Below are 24713 nucleotides of genomic sequence, written 5' to 3'. Positions count from 1 at the left end.
CAGTTTGCTGACATTTGATTTAGGACATTGATATTTATATTCATAATTTTTTTTTGTATTTGCTATATTTTTCAGATTGTGGACTCAGGATCATTTTAGCTTCATTAAATGAGAGGGGAAGGTTTTCTATGCTTTAGAACATGTAAATAGTACCAGAATCATCTGTCTCTCAAAGCTTTGATAGAATTTACCTGCAGGCTTATCTGGGTCCAGCTCTTATTTAGGTAAGCAGTCATATTTTCATTTTTTTGACCATTTTTTTACCATATTGGTTCATTTTGATTTTTTTCTCTTCTTAAATACTTATATATTTTTTTCCCTAGAAAATTGCCCAATTCAGAAAATCTACTAGTGGAGAGTCGATACTATTTTTCTAAAAAGAGGTTACCTCCTCTTTGAATTTGAATTTTCTCTTTTTAGACTTTTTTTTATTGATTTGATTTTGTAGAAATTTATCTATTTGATATCTTCCAGCTCTGGGATATATTTTTTCACTTCTACTTTTCTGTTTTATCTATATTAATTTCTTTATTCAGTTAATTTGAACACTTTACTATGGAAAATTTCAAACTGGCAGACAATTTGAAAGTGAAAATCCATATACCACCGTCCAGATTCTATAATGAACATTTTGCTAATTGCTTTGTCACTATTTATCCATCTCTTCTTCTATCTATCCATCCATCTTATACTTTATGCATTTCAAAGTAAGTTGCAAACATTAATATATTTCACCCCTAAACACTCCAGCATTTATTCATTAATTAGAATTCAATATTTTTTTGTGATTCTTTGTTTTCTATAACTTGTCTAACTCCTTTGGCCCAGCATTATTTATTTTCTCTTTTTAAACAATTGGCAATCCCATATATTTCCTTTTTTCTAATCTTCTATTTTTTTTATGTGAACCATTTTTAAAATCTTTATTGAATTTGTTACAATATTGCTTCTGTCCTATGTTTTGGGGGTTTTCTTTTTTGACCCCAAGGCACGTGAGGTCCTAGCTCCCCAACCAGGAATCGAACCCATACCCCTTGCATTGGAAGGCAAAGTCTTGACCACTGGACCAACAGGGGAGTCCCCCCCATATATTTTCTATCAACAGTAATAAAGAGAGCATAACTCAATAAAATGAGACTTTCTGCCAAGGTTTTTCTTTCCTCCACTTTTCTAGTTGCCATGATCTCTACCCATCAAACTATTACAATGAATTTTTTATTCCCCAGAACTGCAGATCAAGACCCAAAGGCTGAAGGGCTTAAAGCATTATATGTATCTTTAACCACAGTTTAGGGAAGAATTTATAATAATATAAGACTTTAGACACTAAGGAGGACTGAATCATGGAGGGCAGCACATTCTGGGGAAACATTTAGGACAGAAACAAAATTTCCTTTTCTTGAAGGGAAGATAAGGTAGATAGCTTCTGGGTTCTGGCTGCTCAGCATGTGGCGAAGTCTTTATTTGAGTGTACAAGATCCTGTATCTAACTATGGAAGCTGAAGGGGGGCAGACATTCCTCTGCTCTCTTTCTGAAAGATTGCGGGAAGTCATGTGACCCCGGTTCAGCCAAACAGGTGCTCCGGCCCAAGAACCTGAGTCTAGAAGAGTGACCCAGAGACGTAGCGAGGGACCAAGAAAGATTCTGGATTGCTTGAATATTTATCCCCAAGAGACTAAAGTAGATGTGACAGTTTCCGTCAATTTGCAAGTTTAAGTTTTCTGCCATCAGCAAAATTTGGACTAGATCTACAGTGACCTTTTTACATATCTAAATTGTGACTGTGAAATATTACCCACACACAAATAAGTGATGTTTAAAGGATGCTTTAATTATCATCTTATTTAATAAAAAAAAAAAACCCTCTGGGTTATGTATTACTGTCATTTCAAGCACCTGGATGAGAATCCCAGTCAGTGGGCAGCAGCGCTGGCACATGGACGTGGGCCACATGACTTCAAGGCCATGCCCCAGGCTTTTAACCAAGTATTCTTAATTGCCATTCATCTCTGAACACTTGTTTTGACTTCGCCTTTCAGTCCTCTGGGAGGGACTTTTTTCATTTCAAAAATTATCAGTTAATCTTTTGTTAAATTTTAGTTTTATTACATTGTGTTCAGAAAATTTAACTGAATAGTTTCTACTTTCAGGAATTTATTGTGGTTTACTTTAGGGCCTAATATTTAGTCAACCTTTGTATTTGTTCCATAGAAATTTGAAAATAATGTTATCAAATATAAATAGTCTTATTTGCCTGGCACAGGGGAGGAAGTAAAGGGGACAGTGCCCAGCCTTACTTAAAAATCTACCCTTATAATCAACAAGTCAGTCCACTTCAGTGCCCACTTATTGAAAGATCTTAAAATTAGCTTCTTTCAGTTAGGGTTTACTGAAGCCCTTCCCCCATAAGGAGTTGCTCTGGGGAATCTCACCCAGGCGGCATCTTTACTTCCCTGCTTGTCTCACACAGGGGTGGGGCCATGAGTGAGACCAAGTCTCTTTAGCACCAGATGTGTACTGACCACTGCCCCAAGGCCAGAAGCGGTCAAGACCTCTGGAAGTTGAAGGAACCCATACACCCTAAGGGAAGAGTAGGATTTGAATGGGCAGAGATGGGCCAGCAGACCAGACTGAACAAATAGCCCAAGGAAGGCAAGGAGGTGAGGAGTCTCTGAACATGTTTGGGGAATATCAGAAAGTCTGTTGCTCAGCCTCCAAGTCATGTCCGACTCTTTGCCACCCCATGGACTGCAGCACACCAGGCCTCCCTGTCCATCACCAACTCCTGGAGTTTACCCAAACTCATGTCCATTGAGTCCTGAGGCCATCCAACAATCTCATCCTGTCATTCCCTTCTTCTCCCACCTTCAATCTTTCCCAGCATCAGGGTCTTTTCAAATGAGTCAGCTCTTCTCATCAGGTGGCCAAAGTATTGGAGTTTCAGCTTCAACATCAGTCCTTCCAATGAACACTCAGGACTGATTACCTTTAGGATGGACTGGTTGGATCTCCTTGCAGTCCAAGGGACTCTCAAGAGTTTTCTCCAACAGCACAGTTCAAAGGCATCAATTCTTCAGCACTCAGCTTTCTTTATAGTCCAACTCTCACATCCACACAGGACTACTAGAAAAACCATAGCTTTGGCTACATGGACCTTTGTCAGTAAAATAATGTCTCTGCTTTTTAATATGCTGTCTAGGTTTGTCATAGTTTTTCTTCCAAGGAGCAAGCGTCTTTTAATTTCATGGCTGCAGTCACCATCCGCAGTGACTTTGGAGCCCAAGAAAATAAAATCTGCCAGTATTTCCACTTTTCCCCCATCTATTTGCCATGAAGTAATAGGACCAGATGCCATGATCTTAGGCTTTTTAGTTAGAGTAACTCCCTGGCAGTCCAGTGGTTGGGAATCTGCGGTTTGGACCCTGCCATGGGCGGGGTTTGATCCCTGGTCTGGGAACCAAGACTCTAAGAATCCGCAAGCCACTCGGCGTGGGCCCCCAACCCCCCACCTCATAAGTCTAATTTGACTGGAGCATGGGATGAAATTAGGAAGCTGAGGAGGAGGTCTGCCGCCAGAATTCAGGGGTGGGGGGGGATTTGGCTTGGTCTGACAGGCAACGAGGGACAACAGGACAGGGGACAGACGGGACTGCAGAAGCCTCCCTGGGACGGCCACGCGGGGAAGAGGAGCGTTGGGAAATGCCCAGCTCCAACCCAGACCCACACCAGAGGGTGTGTGCTGCGGAGAGGACGAGACGTACATCGGAGCCCGGAGCCCGGGGTTTGTGGGGGTCAGGCCGCTCCAGGGAGAGCACCAAGCCCTGGTCACGCGGGTTCGTGACGCGGGTCGGAACCGTCCCTCACTCCCCGACAACGAGCCCTGCGGTCCCCTTAGCGAATCAGTCTCTGAGCATCTACCAAGAACTGTGTAGGAGGCGCGGGCTTCCCTCTGCACCCCCATTCGGGGTCCGGAGAGGGGCAGCTCGGGGCCAGTAGCCAGGGCTCCCGTCCGCACTTGGAGAGCTCTGAGCGGCCCCAGGCGGGCAAAATTCTCCGGAGGCGCGCGCGGCGCCGGGGCGCGGTGCCTCCTCCAGGCAGTCGGCGGGATGGCTCCAGGCAACTCCTCCTGCAGCTGCCGCTGCCTTATAAGGCGGGGGCCGGGCGGCGCCGGGGGAGGGGCTGTAGCCGCCCGGCCTCCTCGGCTCTGAACCGCGCCGGGCCAGGAGGGAGCGCAGCGCAGCGCAGCGGGAGCGGAGCAGCGCGCCGAGCCTGCCATGGGCAAATCAGGTGAGCCCGCCGGGCTAGCAGCACCCGGGTGCGGTGATGGCTCGGGGCTCCGAGGTCCTCGCTGTCACTCTTCCCGAAGCTGGCTGGATGCCCAGGGGGAGTGGGTCGACCACCTCCGCCTGGGCGACGCGGCTCCGGCCGCTGTGGGACCGCAGGGTGCGGGATGGAGGGGCTCATGGAGAGGGCAGTTTCCGGGGCAGCCAGGAAGCCGAGGTGGCCGTCGGGCCACCGGGAGAGAGGGAGCGAAGGCGAGACAGAGGGAGGGTCCTCCCGTCTGCGAGCCAGAGATTGCGTCAGGGAGGGCTTCCAGGCGCTGATGGGATTAGCGCTGAGTCCGGCCAAGGCGTGGCTTTTGCTTTGTTTCAGGACAGGGTTAGAGTTGGAAAAAGCCACAGAACTGTGACAAGATCTCTTGATGCAAAGCAGCTTGCCCGACCAACCCTGCGAAAGACAGCTCTGAGCATCCTTTTTTTCTATCCTTGTGCCTACTCCTCTAGGCACCCCACTCCCACCCCGTGCCAGATTCAGGCTACACAGGAGTACACACAAAGGCTTCCCCCTTCTCTGACCTGTCTGCTGTCCATCCTCACCACGGTGGCTGCCATGGTGAACTTTCTAAAACCCAGGTCTCCTCTTGTTATTCCCGAACAACTTCCATCCCATAGTACACACTCTTCAGCTCCACTGTGGGGCTCTCAGGGAGCTGGCCATCACCCCTTTCTTGCCTCTGCACTTAGCTATGGCACTGGATCCTTCCCCTGGGTTCCCCTTCCCAGCGCTCACCACCACCACCACTTCACCTCTCCCACTTCGGTGAAATTGAAAATCCTCCCCATCCTTCTAGGCTCAACACCTAGACTAGTACCGCACCCCACTTCCTGACCTGGTGTCTTCTTTCTTGCAGCCCTCCCAGCTAACAGGTTGGGACTCTACCCAGCCAAAGATCTGCTTCCCACCAACTCCTCACTGACAGCCAGGACCCCTGTCTATCTCAGTATGGTTCATGCCTCACAGGAGGCTTTTGAATGAACAGATTTTGAAGAGTTCAAAAGCCCCACTTCATGGAAAGTTGAAGTTGTCAGCCTCAGATGGTTTAAAGTTGGGTCTCTTCCTGAATCCGTCCTCAAGATCTGGACTTCTGAGGTACCAGTGTTGGAGGAAGTGACTTTCTCTGGCATTGGGCCTAGCCTGCCTTATCTGCAGTGGCAGGTCTGGCTTTCAGCCTGGCTCTGCTAATCACTTGCTGTGTGATCTTGAGCGAAGTCCTTTCCTTCTCTGTGCCTGTTTCCTTGTTTATACAAAGAAGATGGCCGGTATCATCCCCAGGGTCTTTGGCAGTCTGGAAAGGTGGCATAGTTATTATGCAGTTAAAGAACAGGCTAGTGGTGGGGGTGGGGGAGAGCATGGCAGATGTGAGAGGGCCCTTTGAAATCCCTATTTGGGAAATTAGTCCCTTTCTCTACAGATTAGGAGGAAGTCCACAAATTATCTAAAGCTACATTCTAATCAGTTGTTTCTGGCTTCTTTCCTAAGAAACAGTTTTCCAGAACTGCTGGGTGCCCATTTTTCTCTGCTCATCCATCCCTCTCTCCCTCCCTCCATCTTTCCTTCCCTCCCTCGTTCTTCCCTTCCATCATCTGTCAGCTCTGTATCAACCTGTGGACCTAGTGCTGCAGAGGGCATGGCCCCTGCCCTTAGGAGTGTTTGTGTGGTTTATAAAATGCATCAGAAAGCTGGTTGTAGAAGAAACTGGCAGTACATGGCTCTAGCAAGAGGTGGAGAGCGATCCAAGCCACAAGACAGGTGCAGGTGAAGAGCAGTGGGAGCTTGTGGTGGGCTGGGGGTGGGGGGTGGATCTCTTTCCCAAGCATCCAGTGAAGGTTCTTGGAAGAGGTGGTCAGACTCTCGAGTGTCTTGGAACTTTGGACTTTCTCTGTGAGACCTGGGGGGCCATTGAAAGGCATTGATCTAAAAGCTTCGGGACCAGAATTGTTCCAGGGTGGATCAGCTGGAGAGGGAGTAGAGGTAGGGGTCAGGGAGAAACTGTTGCAGTTACTCAAGCAAGAGATAACAGAAACATCTAAGGGACTGGAGAAGAAGCGGGGATGGATTTTCAAGATGGTAGCCTCAAGCAGACTTGGTAACTAACTTGTGAATAAGAAGGAAAGGTCAAGTGGTGTGAGTCTAGGTGCAGGAAGGTGATGACACCTTCTAGGACTGCAGAGACTGGAGTCCTGCAGAGTCTCCAGGATGGTGGCAGAAAGCAAGTTAGAGCTGGTTCAGGCAGTTTCCGCCCCCTTCCCATGGTTAACCTCCACAGACCTGGGGACCTTCCAGAATACTGGCCCTTAGCCACATGCATTCTACTCATCTCCCCCAAAGACTCTGAGCCCCCTGGATAGTATTCAGCTCCCCTAAGGGTCCCCAAGAGAAAATTACTTTTCTGGGTTACACAGGCCCAAACTTGACGTTCCAGGCCACCAGCCTGAGACTGTCTGTGCCCAGAGGACAGGCAACATCACAGGCGTGCATCCAGAGAGGGGGTCTCTGTGGTTCTGTAAAGACCTTCGTAAGGAGCTTGCCCCTTCTGGGCTTCAGTTTCCTCATCACTGCACAGGGGCCCATCTCTTTCTAGTCTTTAACCTCAGATATACAGCAGAGCTACTGGGGTAGTGGGCATTGCTGGAAAGTGTCTCACAACCAACACAGCTTAAAGTCTGGAAGCCCAGTGTTCAGAGACTCCTAGGTCCAGCCCCTGGCCCACATCTTCCTGCTGGGCTTCAGTTTGCAGCTGAGCAGAGAAAGGCAACAGCCTGGGGCTCAGTGGAAGCCTCTAATATGGTCCCTAATAATAGCGATTGCCAATCATTCAGCCCCTACTGTGTGCCAGGCTTGAAGCTGGGTGTTTCATATGTGTTACCAATTTTTGTAACAGCCTGTGAGGCCCTTATTATCAGCTGAATGGATTTACAGAGCTTGAGTACTTTGCCCAAGCTCATACAGTGGACAAACATTTGCACCCTGTTCTCTGACTTCCCAGCTGGGTGCTGACCTGCCTGCCTGATCATTCGTCACCTGCTTCTCAGCCTGGTCTCCAGCCCTGAAGGACAACCACACACTCTCTATCGCTAAGAATCTTATTGTCCCTCGATCCACACCTTCTAGCCCCAGAGGTCATCAGGGCAGAAAGACCTCCAGGGACCAAATTATCCAGGAATTTTCTACAGAGCAGGGCCTTCACGCCTCTGCAGGGGAAGGCCGCATGGGCCGGTTAGTCCCCACAGTTCTGTTTTCATCTGTTGATTCTAAAGAAAGGTTCAAAAAAGGGTTTCCCTGCTTTAAGCTATTTTGAAAACCACAGATGTCATCCTTCCTTCTCACACAGATGAGGAAACAGGGCAGCGTGCTGGCAGGCAGGCCTGGGTGGCGGCGGGCAGGGCTGGAGAGAGACCGCCTCTCTGCTGGTGAAGCAAGCGCTCTCCCTGCCCTGCCTCCTTCGGTTCTTCCGTGACCATCATCCGCCCACACAGGGGCAGCCTAAGGCATACCCTGGGACACCCTTGTCATTCTTGCTTAGGGTCTGGAAGAAGCGTGTAAGGTGGAAAGTGTGTGAGATACAGGGCAAGGGAGGGACGTTCTTGGATCTGACTCCAGTGTGGACTCACCGTGTGACCTCGGGCAAGTCACATGTCCTCCCAAAGACCAAAGTTTCCTCGTCTATAATGAGAAGCACCATGTCCTCAGTGCTGGTGTGAGAGTCTCATTCATCTGTTCTTGTGCTCACTTTTTCACTCAGCAAGTACATGAGCTCAGAGGTACTGAAAAAGGTCATCAAAGACCCAGTTAAATACCAGCAGCCCTGCTCCCAGTAAAATCAGGGAGGGGAGTTCCCCCCAAACCCAGGCTAATGGGTCTCTGCCCCACAGTAATGACAATACTTATAGGTGACATTTAGTTGAATTATAGTTGGTTCACTTTGTTTCAGATCTGATCTAAAGCATTTACAAAGATTGATTTAATTCTCACAACAACCCTGTGAGGTAGATACTGTTATCCCCATGTTGTGTATGGAAGAAATGAGGCACAGAGTGATTTAGCAACTTTACCAAGATCACACAGCTAATAAAACGCAGAGCTGGGATTTGCCTCTTGAATTTCCTGGAACCCAGGCTGAAAAAGCTACCCATCTGGAACTCATTCTTTTTATTTTTTTTAATCAAGTTTTTATTCTTTCCTTCCTGATAAACTAGCAAAACCAGCTTTGCCCCAAAGGTTTTCTAGCCTCTTGCCAGGGGACAGAAGGGGCCTGTTCATAATTCCAGCTCTGGCCCTGCAGGTCCTGGGCCTCTTGGATGGGGAGTCGGGAGAGGGCTGAGAAATGAGTCAGCTGGGCTCTGGGAGGCCAGAAGAGGACGAATGCTGAGGGAGGGGTCTGTTCCAGCCAACAGTTGTGAGGGAGGAGGGGCACGGCCCTCCTCAGAGTCTTTATTCCACAGTTAGGAGCTCTGCCCTAAGGACCTTTGAGAGACCCAGCCCCACCCAAGACGCCTTTGTCTTCCACCTAACCCTGGCCTGCCCCCTCCCCTTGGCCGCGGGAGCCAATCTCAGGCAGCCCCTTCCAGCCGCTCTGACCTTAAGCCCCAGTTGAGGACCATGGAGCCCTTGGCTTTCCTCTGGGACGACTTGGGCAGGTCTGTCTACAAAGGGCTTAGCACAGAGGAGGTGCTTGAGAAATCTTAGTTCTTTTCTTCTCTCTTCCTTCTTCCTCCTCTTTCCCCTCAAAGATTTGAAGGCAGCTGTCAGCCTCACTGGGCCTGATCCTCCTCCTAGGTCTACTGGCCCCCTTTTCTCAGTGATTTCCTCTGTCTGGTGACCCTTGAAGTGGGCTGGGGTTCAGTGTCGTGGTTCCCCTCCTTGGGGGCCTACCCCTAGACCATCTGTGGGAACGTGGACAGATTATCTTCTTGAGCCTGTTTCCTCATCCAAAAAATGGGTACAGTGGTGAAAGCTCCCACAAAGGTGGTGAAAAGTAAATCAGATGATACACAGGCCTGGCACCCAGAAATGCTTGGCCAACAAGCAGAAGGAAGGCCCTCCCTCATTCCAGGCTGGTACCCTGAGGCTGTATGACCTCTCTGAGCCTCAGTCTGCCAGCCTGTGTGCAGTCACATCTGACTCTTTGTGACCCCCTGGACTGTAGCCTGCCAGGCTCCTCTGTCCATGGGATTCTCCAGGCAGGAATACTGGAGTGGCTTGCCATGCCCTCCTCCAGGGGATCTTCCCAACCCAGGGATTGAACCCACATCTCCTACGGTTCCTGCATGGGCACATGGACTTTTTTTTTTTACTGCTAAGCCACCTGGGAATGCTCTTTTGCCCTCCTACAAAATGAAGCCATAACCCTCCCTCCCCCATCGTGGGGTGGCTCTGAGGTCTCCCCCTGCCTGATGCAGGGATGGGTGGGTTCTCTTTTTCTTCTGTTTATCTGTCCTCAGGTCTTTTTACAGAAGTGGGTGTGTCTCTTGCTGGGTGTGGTCCCTGGGAGGTCTCTTGCCTCCCTGGGGCCGGGTTCTGCTCAGAGGAGCCACTTGGGCTGGGACTGGCTGCTGAGGTGGGAGGGCACCCCTGCATCAGCCAGGGGTGTGGTTATGGGGCCCCCAGGCTTTCCAGTCAGTGACAGGCAGAGAGGGCGACCCTGCTGACTCCTTCCTAGAAACCCTGATGCTGGAACTTTCACTTTTTGTTTCAGTACTTCCCACATTCTGGGACTGCAGTGACCTAGTTTTCAGCAGCCTTATATGTCCCTTCTCTGGGTTGGGAAGACTCCCTGGAGAAGGAAATGGCAACCCACTCCAGTACTCTTGCCTGGAAAATCCCATGGACAGAGGGGCCTGGTAGGCTACAGTCCATGGGGTCACAAAGAGTCAGATACGACTGAGCGACTTCACTTTCACTGCCAAGGAGACTTCAGGGCCTGAGCAGTCCAGGGTCCATTGTATCACACAGGGCTATCTTTAAACTGGCTTTGCCTTAGTGACCCACCCATTCCCCATAACTCCACCTCTTTCTCACAGCACCACGTATACCAGTCCCCTTCTGCCCTGGCCCTTCCCGCGCCTTTGCCCCCTCATCACCTCCTCCAGGGGGCCTTCCCTGATACATCCGTGGTCACCATTGCCCACGCCACTCAGACCCATGCATCTTTCGTGGTGTCCCACCGGGGCCTGACTGGTACATAGGAGCTGCAAGGGACATTAGGGTGGGCCTAGCCAGGCCTGTCACTCAGATAGAGACCCTCCCCCACTTTGTGGGTACCCACACTTGCCCCTGCATGTACACACACACTGACTCCTGGAAGTCTGGGGTCAGTCGGTCATCTTGCCTCCTCTCACCCTCACCCTCAGGATTGGAAGGGACTTAAAAGTCATCTGACTGGGCCTCCATTGCCTGCATTCCTCTGAGCGGCATCGCCTGCTTGTATGCCCCCAGTGCTGGAGAGCCCACTGCCATGTGAGGCAGCACTTTCAGTCTTCGGAAAGCTTTGATGGAGACGGAGATCTTTCTCAGGCTGAGCTGAAATCCGTCATCCTGCCTTTCCACCCACTGTTCCCAACTTTGCCCTGTGGGGCCCCAGAATTCAGCAGGGACCTGTGCTGCATCTTCCAAAGTCTGATCTTCTGCAGTTCTTGCTACCATCCCTTATGAGACCACATACCCAGCCCCTTCTCCACCTCATCACCACCTCTGTACACACGTCAGACTGTCACTGACTCTAATGCAGGCTGGGGGCTGGGCTGGGTGAAGAACTGCAGCTGGACACGGGCTTGTGTAGGGCAAGCAGCACATCGCCCAGGAGCCGTGGGTTTCTGGCCACCACGCCACCCTGCTGCCTCCTTAGTGTCCTGTTGGTGAGGCTCCAGTGTGGGTCCCATGAGTTGCTGTGATTCCTGCCGCTTCCACCTGAGATATTCTTTAAAAGCCTCTGTGACTCCATTATCAGTAACATGTGAAACCCCAATTTTTTCTCTAATATTTACTATTTGGCTGTGCTGGGTCTTAGTCGTGACACGTGAGATCTTTAGCTGTGGCGTGTGGGTTCTAGTTCCCTGACCACTGCACATTGGGAGTGCCAAATCTTAGCCACTGGAGCCCTAGGGAAGTCCCCCAAAATCTTTCTTTTTTTTTTTAATTCTGGTAAAAATCGCATGACATAGAATTCACCGCCTTAACCACTTTTTAGTAAAGTGTGTTCAGAGTGCTGCAAAGCAGATCTCCAGGACTTTTTCGTCTTGCAGATCTGAAACTCTGTACTCATTCAACAGCACCTTCGCTCTCGGCCACACAGGCCTGAGGACTTCAGGTGGTAGCTCCACCCTCTGCCTTATGACCTGTTACCATGGCCACGGTTTTCACCTCCACGCCTTTGTCATAGTGTCTCCCCGTCTCTGCCTGTCAATCCAGACCTCCCACATCCTGGCGTTTGGCACCTCTTTCCCGTCCCTGTCACACTTCCCATCACTATGACTGGACCCCACCAGACTGCCCCATCAGCCCCCAGAGTGTTGGAGGTTGTGACCGCTGGCCACCACTGGCCTGGCCTGCAGTTTCCTTCCCTCTCCTGGTCACTGTCTAGCCCAAAGCTCCAGAGGGCAAGCCCTGGGTCTTCTTCCCTCAAGTCCCCTAGTGACCCGAGGGGATTCAATCTGAAGGCCCAGGAGACCTGAGGGATCTGGCTGAGGGAGGGGAAGAGGAACCCTGCTGGTTCATCTCCAAGGCCTCTGGGGGAAAAGACCGCAGAGGAGGAGAAAGGTGGCTGGTGACGGTGACTCGGGCCAGTGGGTGGAGGGCTGCTTCTCTCATCCTCTGGTTTATACCCTCTGCCCACAGCAGGCTTCAGAGACAGGCTCGTGCCAGAGGGGACTAGCTCAGTTCTGTGGACCCCCTGTGGCCCTCACATGTAACTCAACCATTTCCATGGTGATGGCAGGGGGTCCGCCCATCCTCCCAGATTCCTAAGGCTGAGGTCAGCACCTTCAGAGTCTTAGCCTGGCCAGCTCCTATTCAGACATCTGTGGGGCCTCAAATCAGGGGTCACCTTCCTGATCCCCAGACCATGGTAGGCTGCTTTGCTCCAGGTTCCTCTTGCACTGTGCTCACCCACACCTCGAGCCTGCCACACTGCTGGCTGCTGTTCTCAAGACTCTCTCCCTCCTGGGTGTGAGCTCTTCGAGGGAAGGACATTGGTAACTTGTCCGAACCCCTGGCATATGGTACGGGACTTGGCACAGAGGACACACTCGGAGAGCAGATGAACAGATAGATGAGCTGGGGTTGGATGGGTGATAGATGGGTGGTTGGACCCTGCTGCTTACATCATGAGTCAGTAGGTGGGTGGATGAGTGATGGAGAGATGGATGGAGGGTGTGGGATAGATGAAGTTCCATTTCAGATCCGAATTGATATGACCTCTGTCCCTTGCTGACCTGGCCTACCTTTGACTTCACCACTTCTCCTCTCCCAACTCCAGCCCCTTTGGCCTTGCCCCTTCTGAGGTTGGGACCCAGTTGGGCATACCTTCCTTCACCTGCTGAGGCCAGCTGATCACCCCCCCCCCCCCCACAGCATTCTTTCCCACACTCTCCCCCTCTCGCCACTTCCTGATGCTGTCCTGCCCTGGTCGGTCCTCCTGTCTCCATCTGCCCCTCTGTCTTGGGGCAGTGCGGGTACCCCTGCTCCCCGGCCAGGCCTCTTCTCTCTGAGCTCCCATCTGCAGCCCTTCCCAGCCCTCCCGTAGCATGTACCATAGGTCCCACCTGAGATATACAGTCTCCTTCACACATTTTCTTTCGGATGTCCTGCTCTTCCTTGTCCAACACCATCCAGCACCCCGCCCCGCTCCATCTGCTCTGCCCGTCCTCCACTCAGCAGCCAGCAGGGTCTTCTAGAAACAGAGATCTCCCTGGCTCACCCCCCTTCCCCAAGTCAGTCACTTCCCATCGCCATGAATAAAGACCCAGATTCCTTACATGCTCCATGGGGCCCTACATCGTCCTGGGGGTGTTGGTGTGCAGAGACTGGGGCAGCAAGCCTGGCCATGGGGCCTCAGGTTTGAGTTGGGCCATGCTCTGAAGCCCGCAGGGTACTTTCCTACTTCCCGTGGCTCTCTTCTCCTCACTGAGATGGTTTCCATCTTGAACTCGTTGCAGCCTCCAAGCAGTTTAACGACGAGGTCCTGAAGGCCCACAATGAGTACCGGCGGCAGCATGGTGTCCCCCCACTGAAGCTCTGCAAGAAGCTCAACCGGGAGGCTCAGCAGTGAGTGCCCCCAGCGCCCACAGCCCTTCACGGCGCTGCCCCTGCGGCAGTCACGGACGGGCTCCAGGATGCAGGAGAGATGCGGGCTTGCGGGGCAAACATGGCCATACTTGAATAGCCCCTCTGCCACTTACCCGGGCAGGTCCCATTGTTCCTCTGAGCCCGAGTTTGCTCCTCTGTAGAGTGGGACTGGAGCAGGGGCTTAGAAGTGATGCAGATGTGATGCTCCTGATTGCCTCCCCGAGCCCAGGGCAGGGACGGAAGCTCAGCCGTACTAGGTTAGGGCTCCTACTTTGGAGGCTTCCCCAGGCTGTACTCGCTCTAAGGGAGCACCGTGGACTCCTGCAGGTATTCAGAGGCCCTGGCCAGCACGAGGATCCTCAAGCACAGCCCAGAGTCCAGTCGTGGCCAGTGTGGAGAGAACCTGGCATGGGCATCCTACGATCAGACAGGTGGGTCCTTTCTCAGCTTGCCACCCACTGCCTGAGCCGGGCCTGGGACATCCAGTATTCAGGCTCCTCCCGAAGTCCTCCTCAGTGTCCTCATAGTGTCTGCGTGATGCGCTACCTGCCCAGAAGGGAACAGAAGCCCAGAGCTCTCTGTCTGCCCCCAGGGGCTGACTGCAGTTCACCACAAGGGCTCCAGTGGCCAGCTCAGGGCCAGGCCTGTGCCGGGTGCCAGGGACACAGAGATGAGTCAGACTTCCCGCCCCCGCACCCCCTGCAGAAGAACTCCCAGCTGAGAGTGGGGGCGGGGGAGAGACCGTTTCTGTGCCGAGTCTCGGCCTGACCCTGTGGGCGCTGCAGCATCCCCAGTTACAGAAGAATTTTACTTTCCTCACGTTCTTCCAAAAGTCTTTTCAGTGCTTGTGTATTAACTGTTTTCATGAGAAAAGTGCAATAGAGCTTTTTTCCATGTTGGACAAAGTAATAATAATGGGAAAGGCAATTCCTCACCCAAAGTCACAACCTGGATGGTGATCCCACCACACTGACCAAACATTGTGGACTTCCTGGCTCTGACAGTGCTGGCGTGGCTTTTTAGGAAAAATGCTGGAGAGAGCCACCTCGAGCTCTGACCGCCTCCCTCCCCTGCAGGAGAATGACTGTTCCCTCCCTGGCCTCACATTCCTGGGGGTTCCCCAGGGAGGCCCTGGAGTCCTCTATGTTTCCAGGCAGAGCTCCACGAAAAGCATGGGCCTGCCCCTGAGGAAGGTAGAGCCCGAGGCCCGCAGCCCCTCCCCAGTTTCAGGCTGTGGGCCTCCGATGGGGAGAAGGGAGGGGGGCGGGAAAGAGCCAGCAGGAGATGAGGCTCCCTCCCAGCCTCTCGCTGGCTCCCCGTGGAGCCTTGAGCAAGTCTGCTACCCTCCATGGCCCCAGTGTCCCCATCCCTACTGAGAGGGGTTGGGTGGGTGGCCTCTAGGGCAGCAGTTCCCCACCCTCGCTGCGCCCTGGGATCTTCCGTGGTGCTTTTTAAAAGTATAGTGCCTGGTGGGATATTTCAAAAGAACAGCATGTATACTATCTATGGTGAAACAGATCCCCAGCCCAGGTGGGATGCATGAGACAAGTGCTCGGGCCTGGTGCACTGGGAAGACCCAGAGGAATCGGGTGGAGAGGGAGGTGGGAGGGGGATCGGGATGGGGAATACGTGTAAATCTATGGCTGATTCATATCAATGTATGACAAAACCCACTGAAATGTTGTGAAGTAATTAGCCTCCAACTAATAAAAAATTAAAAAAAAAAAAAGTATAGTGCCTGATCTCTCCTCCAGAGACACTGATAACAGTCAGTATCAGGCATCAGTAATTTTGAAAAGCTTCCCACTGCTCTCAGAGGCCCTGCCACTCCAGGTGTGGTCCATGGATCAGCCACAGCACCTGGAAATGTGTTAGCAATGCAGGCTCCACCTAGATCTGCCGGAGTCAGAAGCTGCATTTTAACAAGAGCCCCAGGTGATTCGTGCACTTGTTAAAGTTCAAGACTTACTGCCCTGAGGCCCAAGGCTCCTTGCCCTCTGGCCCTGAGCTCAACTGCTCCCAGGGGAATGCTGTGACCAGTGGATGCTCCAGGAGAGGGCTCTTCTGCCTGCAGCAGAGACCCTGACCCGCCAGCCCAACTACACTTCCTCCTGTGGATGTGTCAGAAGCAAGTATTGCGGTGGGATGAGGGCAGAGTCTCCGGAAAGCTCGCAGCATTGTTAGAAGCCCTTGGAGTATGTTGCATTCAGTCCTGTTGTAGAGAGGCCCAGAACTGGGCAGGCCTTGCCCAGGATTGCACAGCCAATTAGTGGCAGGGCAAGGACACAGACACAGGCCCCCCGACCTCAGGTCAGGGCTCTTCCCAACCCCCAAGAAGGCCCTCCCTTCAGCCTGGATGTGCTCCAGGGCAAGAGTCCCCATGTCAGCCCGTCGGCGCTTCATGAAATGTCTAACTGAGGGGTGGGTGCTTTGGGGCTTATGGGAGATGGAAGGAACAGGGAGTCGGTTCATTTTGCTGCCGAGTTGTCAGCAGTGTCTTTGCCTTACAGGAAAGGAGGTGGCTGATAGATGGTACAGTGAGATCAAGAACTACAACTTTCAGCAGCCTGGCTTCACCTCTGGGACCGGTGAGTGATGTGGACGCAGCAGTGACCTGGCCCGGGGCGGGGCTGCAGTCTGGGTCTGACTTCAGAGGAACTAACCCCCTGAAAATCAGTCACTTTCCTTCTGTTTTACTTCTTCCATATTTCTCTGGTTTGACTTTGCCCAGAGGGCAAAAGCATCCCCACCTCTTCAAACACACACACACACACACACACACACACACACACACACACACACACACACACACACACACACACACACACACACACACACACACACACACACACACACACACACACACACACACACCTCCATCCAAGAGTACCCCAGCTAGAGGGCAAAAGCATCCCCACCTCTTCAAACACACACACACACACACACACACCCCTCCATCCAAGAGTACCCCAGCTGCCGGCTCCTGCCGCAGCAGCTCAGCGCTCTCCAGATGCCTGGAGTGTGGCGTGCAGAGGCTGTGGGCTGAAAAGCTGCTGAGTGTGTCTTTTCAGGAGTGGTACCTCAGCGCTTGTCATCCGTCATCCTACTCCTGGGCCTGCTCTCCAGGAGCCAGAGTATTCTGAGACCTTCCCTGTCCATGCTGCTCTTCTGATTAAACTGCCAGTGGCTTCCTGGGGCCATCAGGAAAGCTGCGGAGCCACTGACTCTTCCCCTGGTCCTCACACCCTCCTGCCCCCACACCCCCCCCACACCCCCTCCTCCCAACCTCCCAGGTAGTCTCCCTGCTCCCTTGCACACCAGTGTGTGGTTCAGGTCAGCTTGGAATGCAGAGACGTTTGGATCCAGTCTCAGCTCTGGCACTGTGAGCTCCATGAACCTGGGTCAGCGCCCTGTCCTTCCCTGTCCCCGAGGGAGAGGCACAGGGCGGTGGCCTCCATGGGACGCTCTGAGAGCCGGGACTTAGATGCAGGGAGCCGGCCATGGGACCATCCAGACTTTCCCATGGACCGCCCATGTGAGCAGTGAATGATTAGCCTACCAAAGCCCTGGGCAGCTGCTCTGGGTCCCCCCTGCCCCTCACAGGCCTCACCAGGCTCATTTTTCCTCAGAACTGACTCACGTCCACCCGGGGCCCAGGATGGTTTCAAAGCAGCTGGGAGTTCCTCTGACCAGAAGGCCCCAGAGGAAGTGAACAGAGGATTCTCTATCCGTCCCGCCATTCCTCTTCCCCACCCTTGGGTGGGGACACTGACAGCCTCCCACCCTCTGGAGGACGCTTCAGAAGCAGGAAGTGACATGTTCTGAGAGCCAGTCACCGTTTCCTGTGGTTGGCGCTCACCCTTGGGGGCAGGGGTTCTTGCAATCGTGTGGGCAGAGGTAGCAGCCTCTGCACCGAGGCGTTTCCTCTCAGTCCCGTGGGGCAGGACCAGGAGGCTGCAGCCAGGCCCTGGGAGAGAACTGCCCGTTCTGCCGTAATTAGATCTGAGAGGTGAAGCAGCAACAGTGACCGCCTCCTACCAGTGACCAACGATGTGTAGGCAGAACTTGGCCTTCTTTTCATAAAGGTCACTGTCCAGAAGATGTTTTATTTCATCCTGTGAGCAAGATTCACGAGCAGTCACACATGTGTCAGAGCAAGTTATTGGTGTTGCTCGTGTGGACACGCCGCTTGATAGTAAAAAGCGTCTCCACCTCCACAACCTGCAGTACCTTTTGAAGGTGGGGCTTTATTCCACCCATTGTGCAGAGGAGGAAACTGAGGCCCAGAAAGGGGAAAAGACTTCTCTTTACCTTCTATCTTCAATCTGATGCTTCTTCCATGGTCTCTGCTCCAAGGTAGGAATCTCTCAAGTGTCAGAGCTGGGGATTGGTCTCAACTTCCCGCGATCCCTGACCCTCTGTCTTGTCTGTTATTCTACATCTCCCACCCCTCAAGAGGAAAAGCCGAGAGCCAACAGCCCCTACTCCATCCCAGGCACCAGTGGGCAATGGCTGCGGTCACACAGAGCCTGACCCTTGGACAGGAGCACAGCTTTGGGTGGTGGTAGAAGCAGGGGTTTTGCAAGACTCTTAAAGATACTCAGGCCTGTCCCCCCTGCGTCAGCTACCCCTAGAGCTGCTTCTCACTGCACCATGATTCAGGGCGTCCCTGACCAGGCCCATGCTGTAGGTGAAAGAGCCTTCAAAATACCCCTGACCCCACCCCACCCCTACCCAGGTCAGAGTCTTGTGAGGAAGGACACAATTCTGTTTGTGCTGAGAGAAATAGCTTCTTGCAGGTCCTTTATTTTGAGTTTTGGTTTTTGGTTTTTTTTTTAATGCATAGGCTTGTTGACTTATTCTGAATAAGTAGTACATTTATATGACATGAGGTCTGCAAGCTGTATAAGGTGGACAGTCTTCCTTCCATCCCTGACTTCCAGCGCTTTGCCTCCCAACCAGCAATACCAGTTTCTGTGTATCCTTTACAGTCACTCGAACCTAAAGTTGTGGTTTTTCCTTTTTTTTATACTCTGGTGTCAGGTAGGTGATCTGTTTTACACTTGCTTTCTTCACAGGGCAGGTTAGCAGAGACTGTATCATATCAATAGGGAAAGAGCTTTCTCTTTTATTCTCTTGCAAGGATATACTGTAACTTATTTAATGTGTTTTTCAGATGTATATTCTGGAAAGTTTGGGTCCATAGCAGGAAAGAGGATGTGATCCTTTTGGGAAAAAAAAGAAAAAGAAGGAAGCTGTTAGTAGTTTAGAGTTAGAAACCAGTGTGTATCTGATGGTTGCTAAGGAAGCCGTGTCCTGTAATTCATCTCTAAATACCCAGACTTAATTATCTGTGTGCAGACAGAAACCTCTCCAGTCAGAGGAAAGATGACTTAGTTTTATCTGTTTGGAAAAGGCTTCCACAGACATTCATTCTGTTGGTGTGCATGTGGCGTCTGTAATCATTTTCTTGGCAACCAGTGGATAAATGGCAGCTCTTCCTTCTCTGGGTGATGGAGACAGTGGGTAGGTCAGCGGCCAAAGCATGTGGTCTCTTGGAGAAAAGGCTTGTGGGCAAAAGGGTGTGAGCCTTCATGAAAAGGCAGTCCATAGAAGCAGTGACATCTGGCAACGCTGCTGAAGAGCTGGAGATGAAAGAAATGTGATTAAAAGTTCAAGGACCAAGGATGAATTGGAAAATAGTGCTTCCTCTTTTCTGAGGTGAGACTCAGGGTGTACTGAGCAATAGATAACATGAGCTTAAGGGTAAATGGTCAGGATGCATAACCGTAGTTAACGTTTGTTTCCTTTTAATTCTTGCTTTGATTATATCACACCAGTCCTGCAGGTTAGTGTTTATGTTTTGGTTGTTTTCATAAAGAATTTAGTAATCACAAATCTTTTAGAGATGTAGACAAAGAAATAATGCCTACATTTAAAAATTATAAAAATGAGGACTTCCCTGCTGGTCCAGTGGCTAAGATTCTGAGCTCCCAATGCAAAGGGCCCAGGTTCCCTGTTCAGAGAACTACATCCCACATGTTCTGACTAAGACCCAGTGCAGCCAAATAAAATAATAAATAAATTTTTATAAATTATAGAGTTCATCTATAGGGGAAAAACAGTTTAATCAATGAATGATTATTTAGTCCTTACCAAATACGAGACACAGTGGGAAACTTTGTCTCTTCCCTGACTGGAAGAGTGTGGATACCAGCCCTGTCTCCTTCCTACCTTTGTTTATTTCATTTTGTGGTGAAATACACTTAACATAAATTTACCATTTTAACCATTTTTTATAATTTTTTAAAATGTTACGCGTTTTGTTTTTGGCTGTGCTGGGTCTTCCTTGCTGCCTGGGCTCTCCGCTAGTTGCCGAGAGCGGGGGCTGCTCTCCAGCGGTGATACACAGGCTTCTCTTGTGGAGCGCAGGCTCAATAGTTGTGGTACACAGGCTTGGTTGCTCCAAGGCACGTGGGATCTTTCCTGACCAGGGATCAAACCCACGTCTCCTGCATTGGCAGGCGGATTCTTTACCACCGAGCTGCCAGGGAAGCCCCATGTTAGCCACCTTTAAGCATACAGCTCACTGCGGTTAAGTCACGCACATTTCTATGCACCCATCACCACCATCCATCTCCTGAACGCTGGCATCATTCCAAACTGAAACTCTGAACCCACTAAACAATAACACCAGTCCCTTCCTGCCAGCCCCTGGCCAAGCCTTGGTAACTACTATTCTACTTTTCTCCATGAATTTGACTATTCTCCTTATACAAAAACATTTTGTTTATCCATGGGCAGTTGTTTTCTCTCCCCCTTTTAGCTATTGTGAATAATATGTACATTGGTGTGCAAATATTTGAGTCCCTGCTTCTTGTTCTTTTGGGTGTATGCCTAGGAGTGGAATTACCGGGTCATATGATAATTCTATATTTAATTATTTTAGGAACTGCCATACTGTCTCCCACAGTGGCTGCACCCTTTTACATTCTCATCAGCAAAGCAAAAGGGTTCCAATTTCTCCCCATCATCCCCATCAACAAATAACATTTGTTATTTAAAAAAAAAATTAATATCCATCTTAATGAATATAAAGTGGTTACCCTCTTTCTTAACCACCCAGTGGGAAGCTTAGCTACTCTGATCACAATTTTCCCCCTTCCTCCTTCCTTCTGTCTCTTCCTTTCTTCATCAGGTATTAAGCATCTACTGTGTACCAAGAACACAAATATGGTGCCTGCTCTCAAAGAGGAAACATAATCTCTTCAGGGTTGTTTTTAGAAAATGAATGCCATTCTGTGACATGGAAGTAAATATCCCACTGACCTGTCAAAGGATCTCTCTGAATCTTCAGCGGTAAAGGTGGAAAGGATGAACTCCTGATCTCTGCTCCCAGGAGACGAGAATTTATGGTCATTGAGCAAAGAGTATGTTACAGCATCAGTTCTTTGACCCCAAAACAAGAGCAGAGTTAGAAGCTAAGCTATGTTAGCAGCTGGAAAAGACCAGTGAGTGCTGGGCAGGCAGCCTGAGCAGTGGGAGAATGATACTGGGAAGCTTCAGCAGCCACAAGCGTCTGGAGGGGCCAGCAATATCTTAAGAAGGAACTTAGCTATGTGGCTCAGAGCAGAGGGAACTGAAGGAGGCTCTAACTTGTCTGGGTCTCAAAGAGCTCAAAACGTACAAGGCCTGCACTTCCAGTGACGGCAGAACTTAGTCCAGGTTGGTTCTTCCATATGCCTTTCATTCATTCACTCATTCATTCCATTTATTCATTCCACAAAGTTTTATTTCACACTCCATGTGTCAGGCTGTGCCAGGTACTCCACATACTTTGATAAATAAATCAGTTTGGTTCCTGCTCATATGGGGCTCATATCCTAGTGAAGGGGCCAAGTGCTTAGCAAGTAATCAAACAAGTATATCACTGCAAATGGTAAGAATGCTGTGAGGGCGGGAAACAGTACAGTAAGGCCATCTTGAGAGGGAGGTGTTCAGGAAATAAGAGTGATTGCGAAAGGCCTCTCTAAACAAGTGACATCTGGGCCAGGACCTAAGGGACATGAAAACACTGGTCATCAGACGAGCATTGCATACAGTGGCCAGTGCGTGCAAGGGCTCCATAGTAAGAAATAACAGGATGTGTTCAAGGGATGGAAAGGAGGCCACTGGACCAAAGCATTCACTTTCATTTTAGGTGCAACTAGATGCAATGGAGGGATTTTTAAGTAGAGAAGTAAACAGATATGATCTATGTCTCAAAATGATCACTCTGGTTACATCAATGGAATGTAAATTGAGGAAGCAAGGGTGGATGCTGGAGAGTCAGGCGAAGGCTATTGCAGTGATCCAAGTGAGAAAAGTTCATTCTTGAGACCATGGTTTTGGGAATGAAAGGACTAGAGATGTATTTTGAAGTTAGACTCTTCAGGATTGAATGAGGGTTTGTGGGCAAATGAAGGTGGAGGAGGAATGCAGAGCAACCCTGAGGATTACTGGTCATGGAAACGGGAGAGACCAAGATCAAGAGTGAGGTTTGGGTAGGTTACATGTGAGATGCCTGTGAGTCATCCCAGTGGAAATGTCAAGTAAGTAGTTGTGTTTGGAACACAGAGGAGAGATTTGGGCTGGAGAAAGATATTTGGGAGCCAAGGAAAGATGAAATGGTCTGAAGAGGGCAACAGGAAAAAAAAAAAGCCCAGGATTGAACCTTGGGAAATGCAGGTCTTCCAGTATTCACAAGTGAGACGGAAGAGGAGGAGGAAGAGTGAGTGATGCGGGGTGAATACCAAGAGAGGAAACCAAAAGAGGACAGTCCTTTGAAAGGGACAGGAATCTATTCTATTAATGTTCCTGAGATGTCAAGCAAGATAAGGACAATAAGTGACCATTGGGAAGGAACACAGAGATCGTTGGTGACCTTGAAAGTGTGGTTTGGAGCAAGGGGTGGAAGTAGGAGCAAGGTAGGGTGACCTCCTAATTGTTGGGGTCACTGGGCTTTGCCATAATCTCTAGGAGACCATGAAACTTTTGAGCATTGGATAGTGAGATGAGTAGGGTCTATATGGCTAATTGAGAGGACCCAATGTGTTAGAAAATTGGTCAGTGTCTTGTGCCTCCTTCTTCTGACTGGCAATTGAAGATCAAGCTTCCCCCCACATGGCAGGATGGTGCAGGAGTTCAAGAGTCCCTTGAAACACCATTCTCCAGGCTTTGCTAACTAGCCCGTTTCCCTCTCCCCATGCCTGTTCCTACAGGACACTTCACAGCCATGGTATGGAAGAATACAAAGAAGATGGGAGTGGGGAAGGCGTCTGCAAGTGACGGGTCCTCTTTTGTCGTGGCCAGATACTTCCCAGCAGGGAATGTCGTCAACCAGGGCTTCTTTGAGGAAAATGTCCTGCCTCCAAAGAAGTAATATTTGTCCAGTGGAATGGGAAGGTGGCAGACTCAAGAACTTGGATATGAAGTGCCTAGAACAACGAAATTCAGCTGTGTGTCTGTCCCCGTGGGTGTGTGTGCTTGTGAGTGTGATGCTGAGTCTCTTGCACACACACTCGGTTAGACAGTTGTGCGTGAAATCATTCTCATCAAAGAAATGAGCATACAAAGCCTCTATCTCAATGATTCCCTAGGCTACAGTTATTTGGACTTTGAGAGGAAAAATTCAACTTTTAAACTTTTTAAAAATTTTTTAAAGCAAACTTTTTTTGTACCTTCTTACTTATATCCACCCCCGATCCCTGGACTTTCTGTATTCCAGCTGTTTGTGATGCTGAGAAAGTGAAGTTCATCTTATGGGACCTTCATGCATTGTAATCTACTTTTGGTAGATATTTAAGAATATTAAACCCTCATTTAAATGTAACAAAAAATACAGCTTTAAACGTGTAAATACAAAGCAGTTTCCATCAGAGATACAGGGTAGGCAGAGACTCCATTTCACGGAATTACTGAGATTTCTCAGTTGTAAGACATGATGTCATCTGCACACCTCCTGGAATTCTCTAGTGGGATTGCCAAAGAACAAATGGAGAAAAAAGCTTCACTTCCTTGCACTTTTCTATCTTCCACCACCCTCGGCCCACCCTCTTTTTCTAAAGATCCTCTGGCATTTCAGAGCTCATGATGCCGCCCCTCCACCACCACCTCGGTTTCCAGGGAGCAGGGCCAGGCCTGCGACTCACCCATCCCCCACTCTGCCTGGTGGCCCGGGGCCTGTTCTGGAAGAAAGCCCCTCACTCCGCCTGGGCTCTTGGCCAAGCAGCCTTGGATGATGAAGTCAGTGAGCGCGGGGGTGAGGGTGAGCTCACTCAGAGTCCCCAGAGGAAGCCCTCCAGCCTGTGCCGTCCCCCCACGCAGGGGGGGAGCCCCAGCCTGCTCCTGGCAGCTGTGACCGCAGCTGTGAGGCCGCTCCCTCCAGGAATGTGTCACAGGCCCGAGTGTTCCAAAGAGACATCCCATGCGGGGGCTTAGAGGCGCTGACTTAGTCCTGCGTTTTGCCTCAGACTATACAAAGTCCTCTTAAATCAGGACTCCATATGGTCCAGGTGGGAGGGGCCGAGCTGTGTGTCCCTGAAACCATGGCATCTCCGGGCAGTGAGACAGCAGGGCCGGGAGTCTGCGGGCCAGTCTTTGAGACCTGCTTCCTGAAGGTCTCTGTTGTGAACACAGGCTTCTGCTGTGCCCTTCATCTCACCCAGGGATAGCAATAAAGTCTTTAGTGTAATATCTTACTCCCATGTGATTCATGCCTGATTCTTAAGGTTTTCTTTGGTATGAACCATTTAAAAAATCTTTTTGTCAAGTTTGTTATAATATTGCTTCTGGGTTTTTTGTTTTATGTTTTTGGCCCGAAGGCATATGGAATGTTAGTTCCCTGACCAGGGATCAAACCCACATCCCCTGCATTGGAAGGTGAAGTCTTAACCTCTGCACCACCAGGGAAGTCGCTTGTGCCTGATTCTTAACCAGTAACTAAGGTAATCAATAACTCTGAGTTCCCATCTTAGATAACTCAAGATGGGATACCTCTTGATGGGAGGTATCGCCCATCTTGATGGGAGAATCCCTCAAGATGGGATTC

The 24713-nt window shown here is 50.5% G+C and overlaps 1 protein-coding gene across 2 annotated transcripts; it reads left to right on the top strand.

Annotated features, from left to right (window-relative positions):
• The first annotated feature begins 4139 nt into the window (after nucleotides 1-4139).
• GLIPR2 (GLI pathogenesis related 2) lies at nucleotides 4140-24363 on the top strand. Of its 2 annotated transcripts, XM_043486889.1 has the most exons (5): nucleotides 4141-4288; nucleotides 13495-13603; nucleotides 13952-14055; nucleotides 16135-16212; nucleotides 22885-24363. In XM_043486889.1, the coding sequence occupies exons 1-5, from the start codon at nucleotides 4276-4278 to the stop codon at nucleotides 23043-23045; spliced, it is 465 nt and encodes a 154-aa protein (XP_043342824.1). In that variant the 5' UTR covers nucleotides 4141-4275; the 3' UTR covers nucleotides 23046-24363. The 2 variants fall into 2 exon arrangements, with proteins under 2 accessions (XP_043342825.1, XP_043342824.1); XM_043486890.1 differs by lacking the exons at nucleotides 13952-14055; nucleotides 16135-16212 and having other exon boundaries at nucleotides 4140-4288; nucleotides 22885-22951.
• The last annotated feature ends 350 nt before the right edge of the window (nucleotides 24364-24713 follow it).

The sequence above is a fragment of the Cervus canadensis genome, chromosome 14, assembly GCF_019320065.1.
Source record: "Cervus canadensis isolate Bull #8, Minnesota chromosome 14, ASM1932006v1, whole genome shotgun sequence".
Lineage (NCBI taxonomy): Eukaryota > Metazoa > Chordata > Mammalia > Artiodactyla > Cervidae > Cervus > Cervus canadensis.
The sequence above is the reverse complement of the archived record's forward strand: the minus strand, read 5'-3'. Positions and strand labels throughout refer to the sequence as shown.

What these genes read in the sequence shown, in the direction of transcription:
- GLIPR2 (XM_043486889.1), top strand. An exon ending in CTCAACCGGGAGGCTCAGCA is followed by an intron (nt 13,604 to 13,951) that starts GTGAGTGCCCCC and finishes GGACTCCTGCAG; the next exon opens with GTATTCAGAGGCCCTGGCCA. An exon ending in GGCATCCTACGATCAGACAG is followed by an intron (nt 14,056 to 16,134) that starts GTGGGTCCTTTC and finishes TTTGCCTTACAG; the next exon opens with GAAAGGAGGTGGCTGATAGA.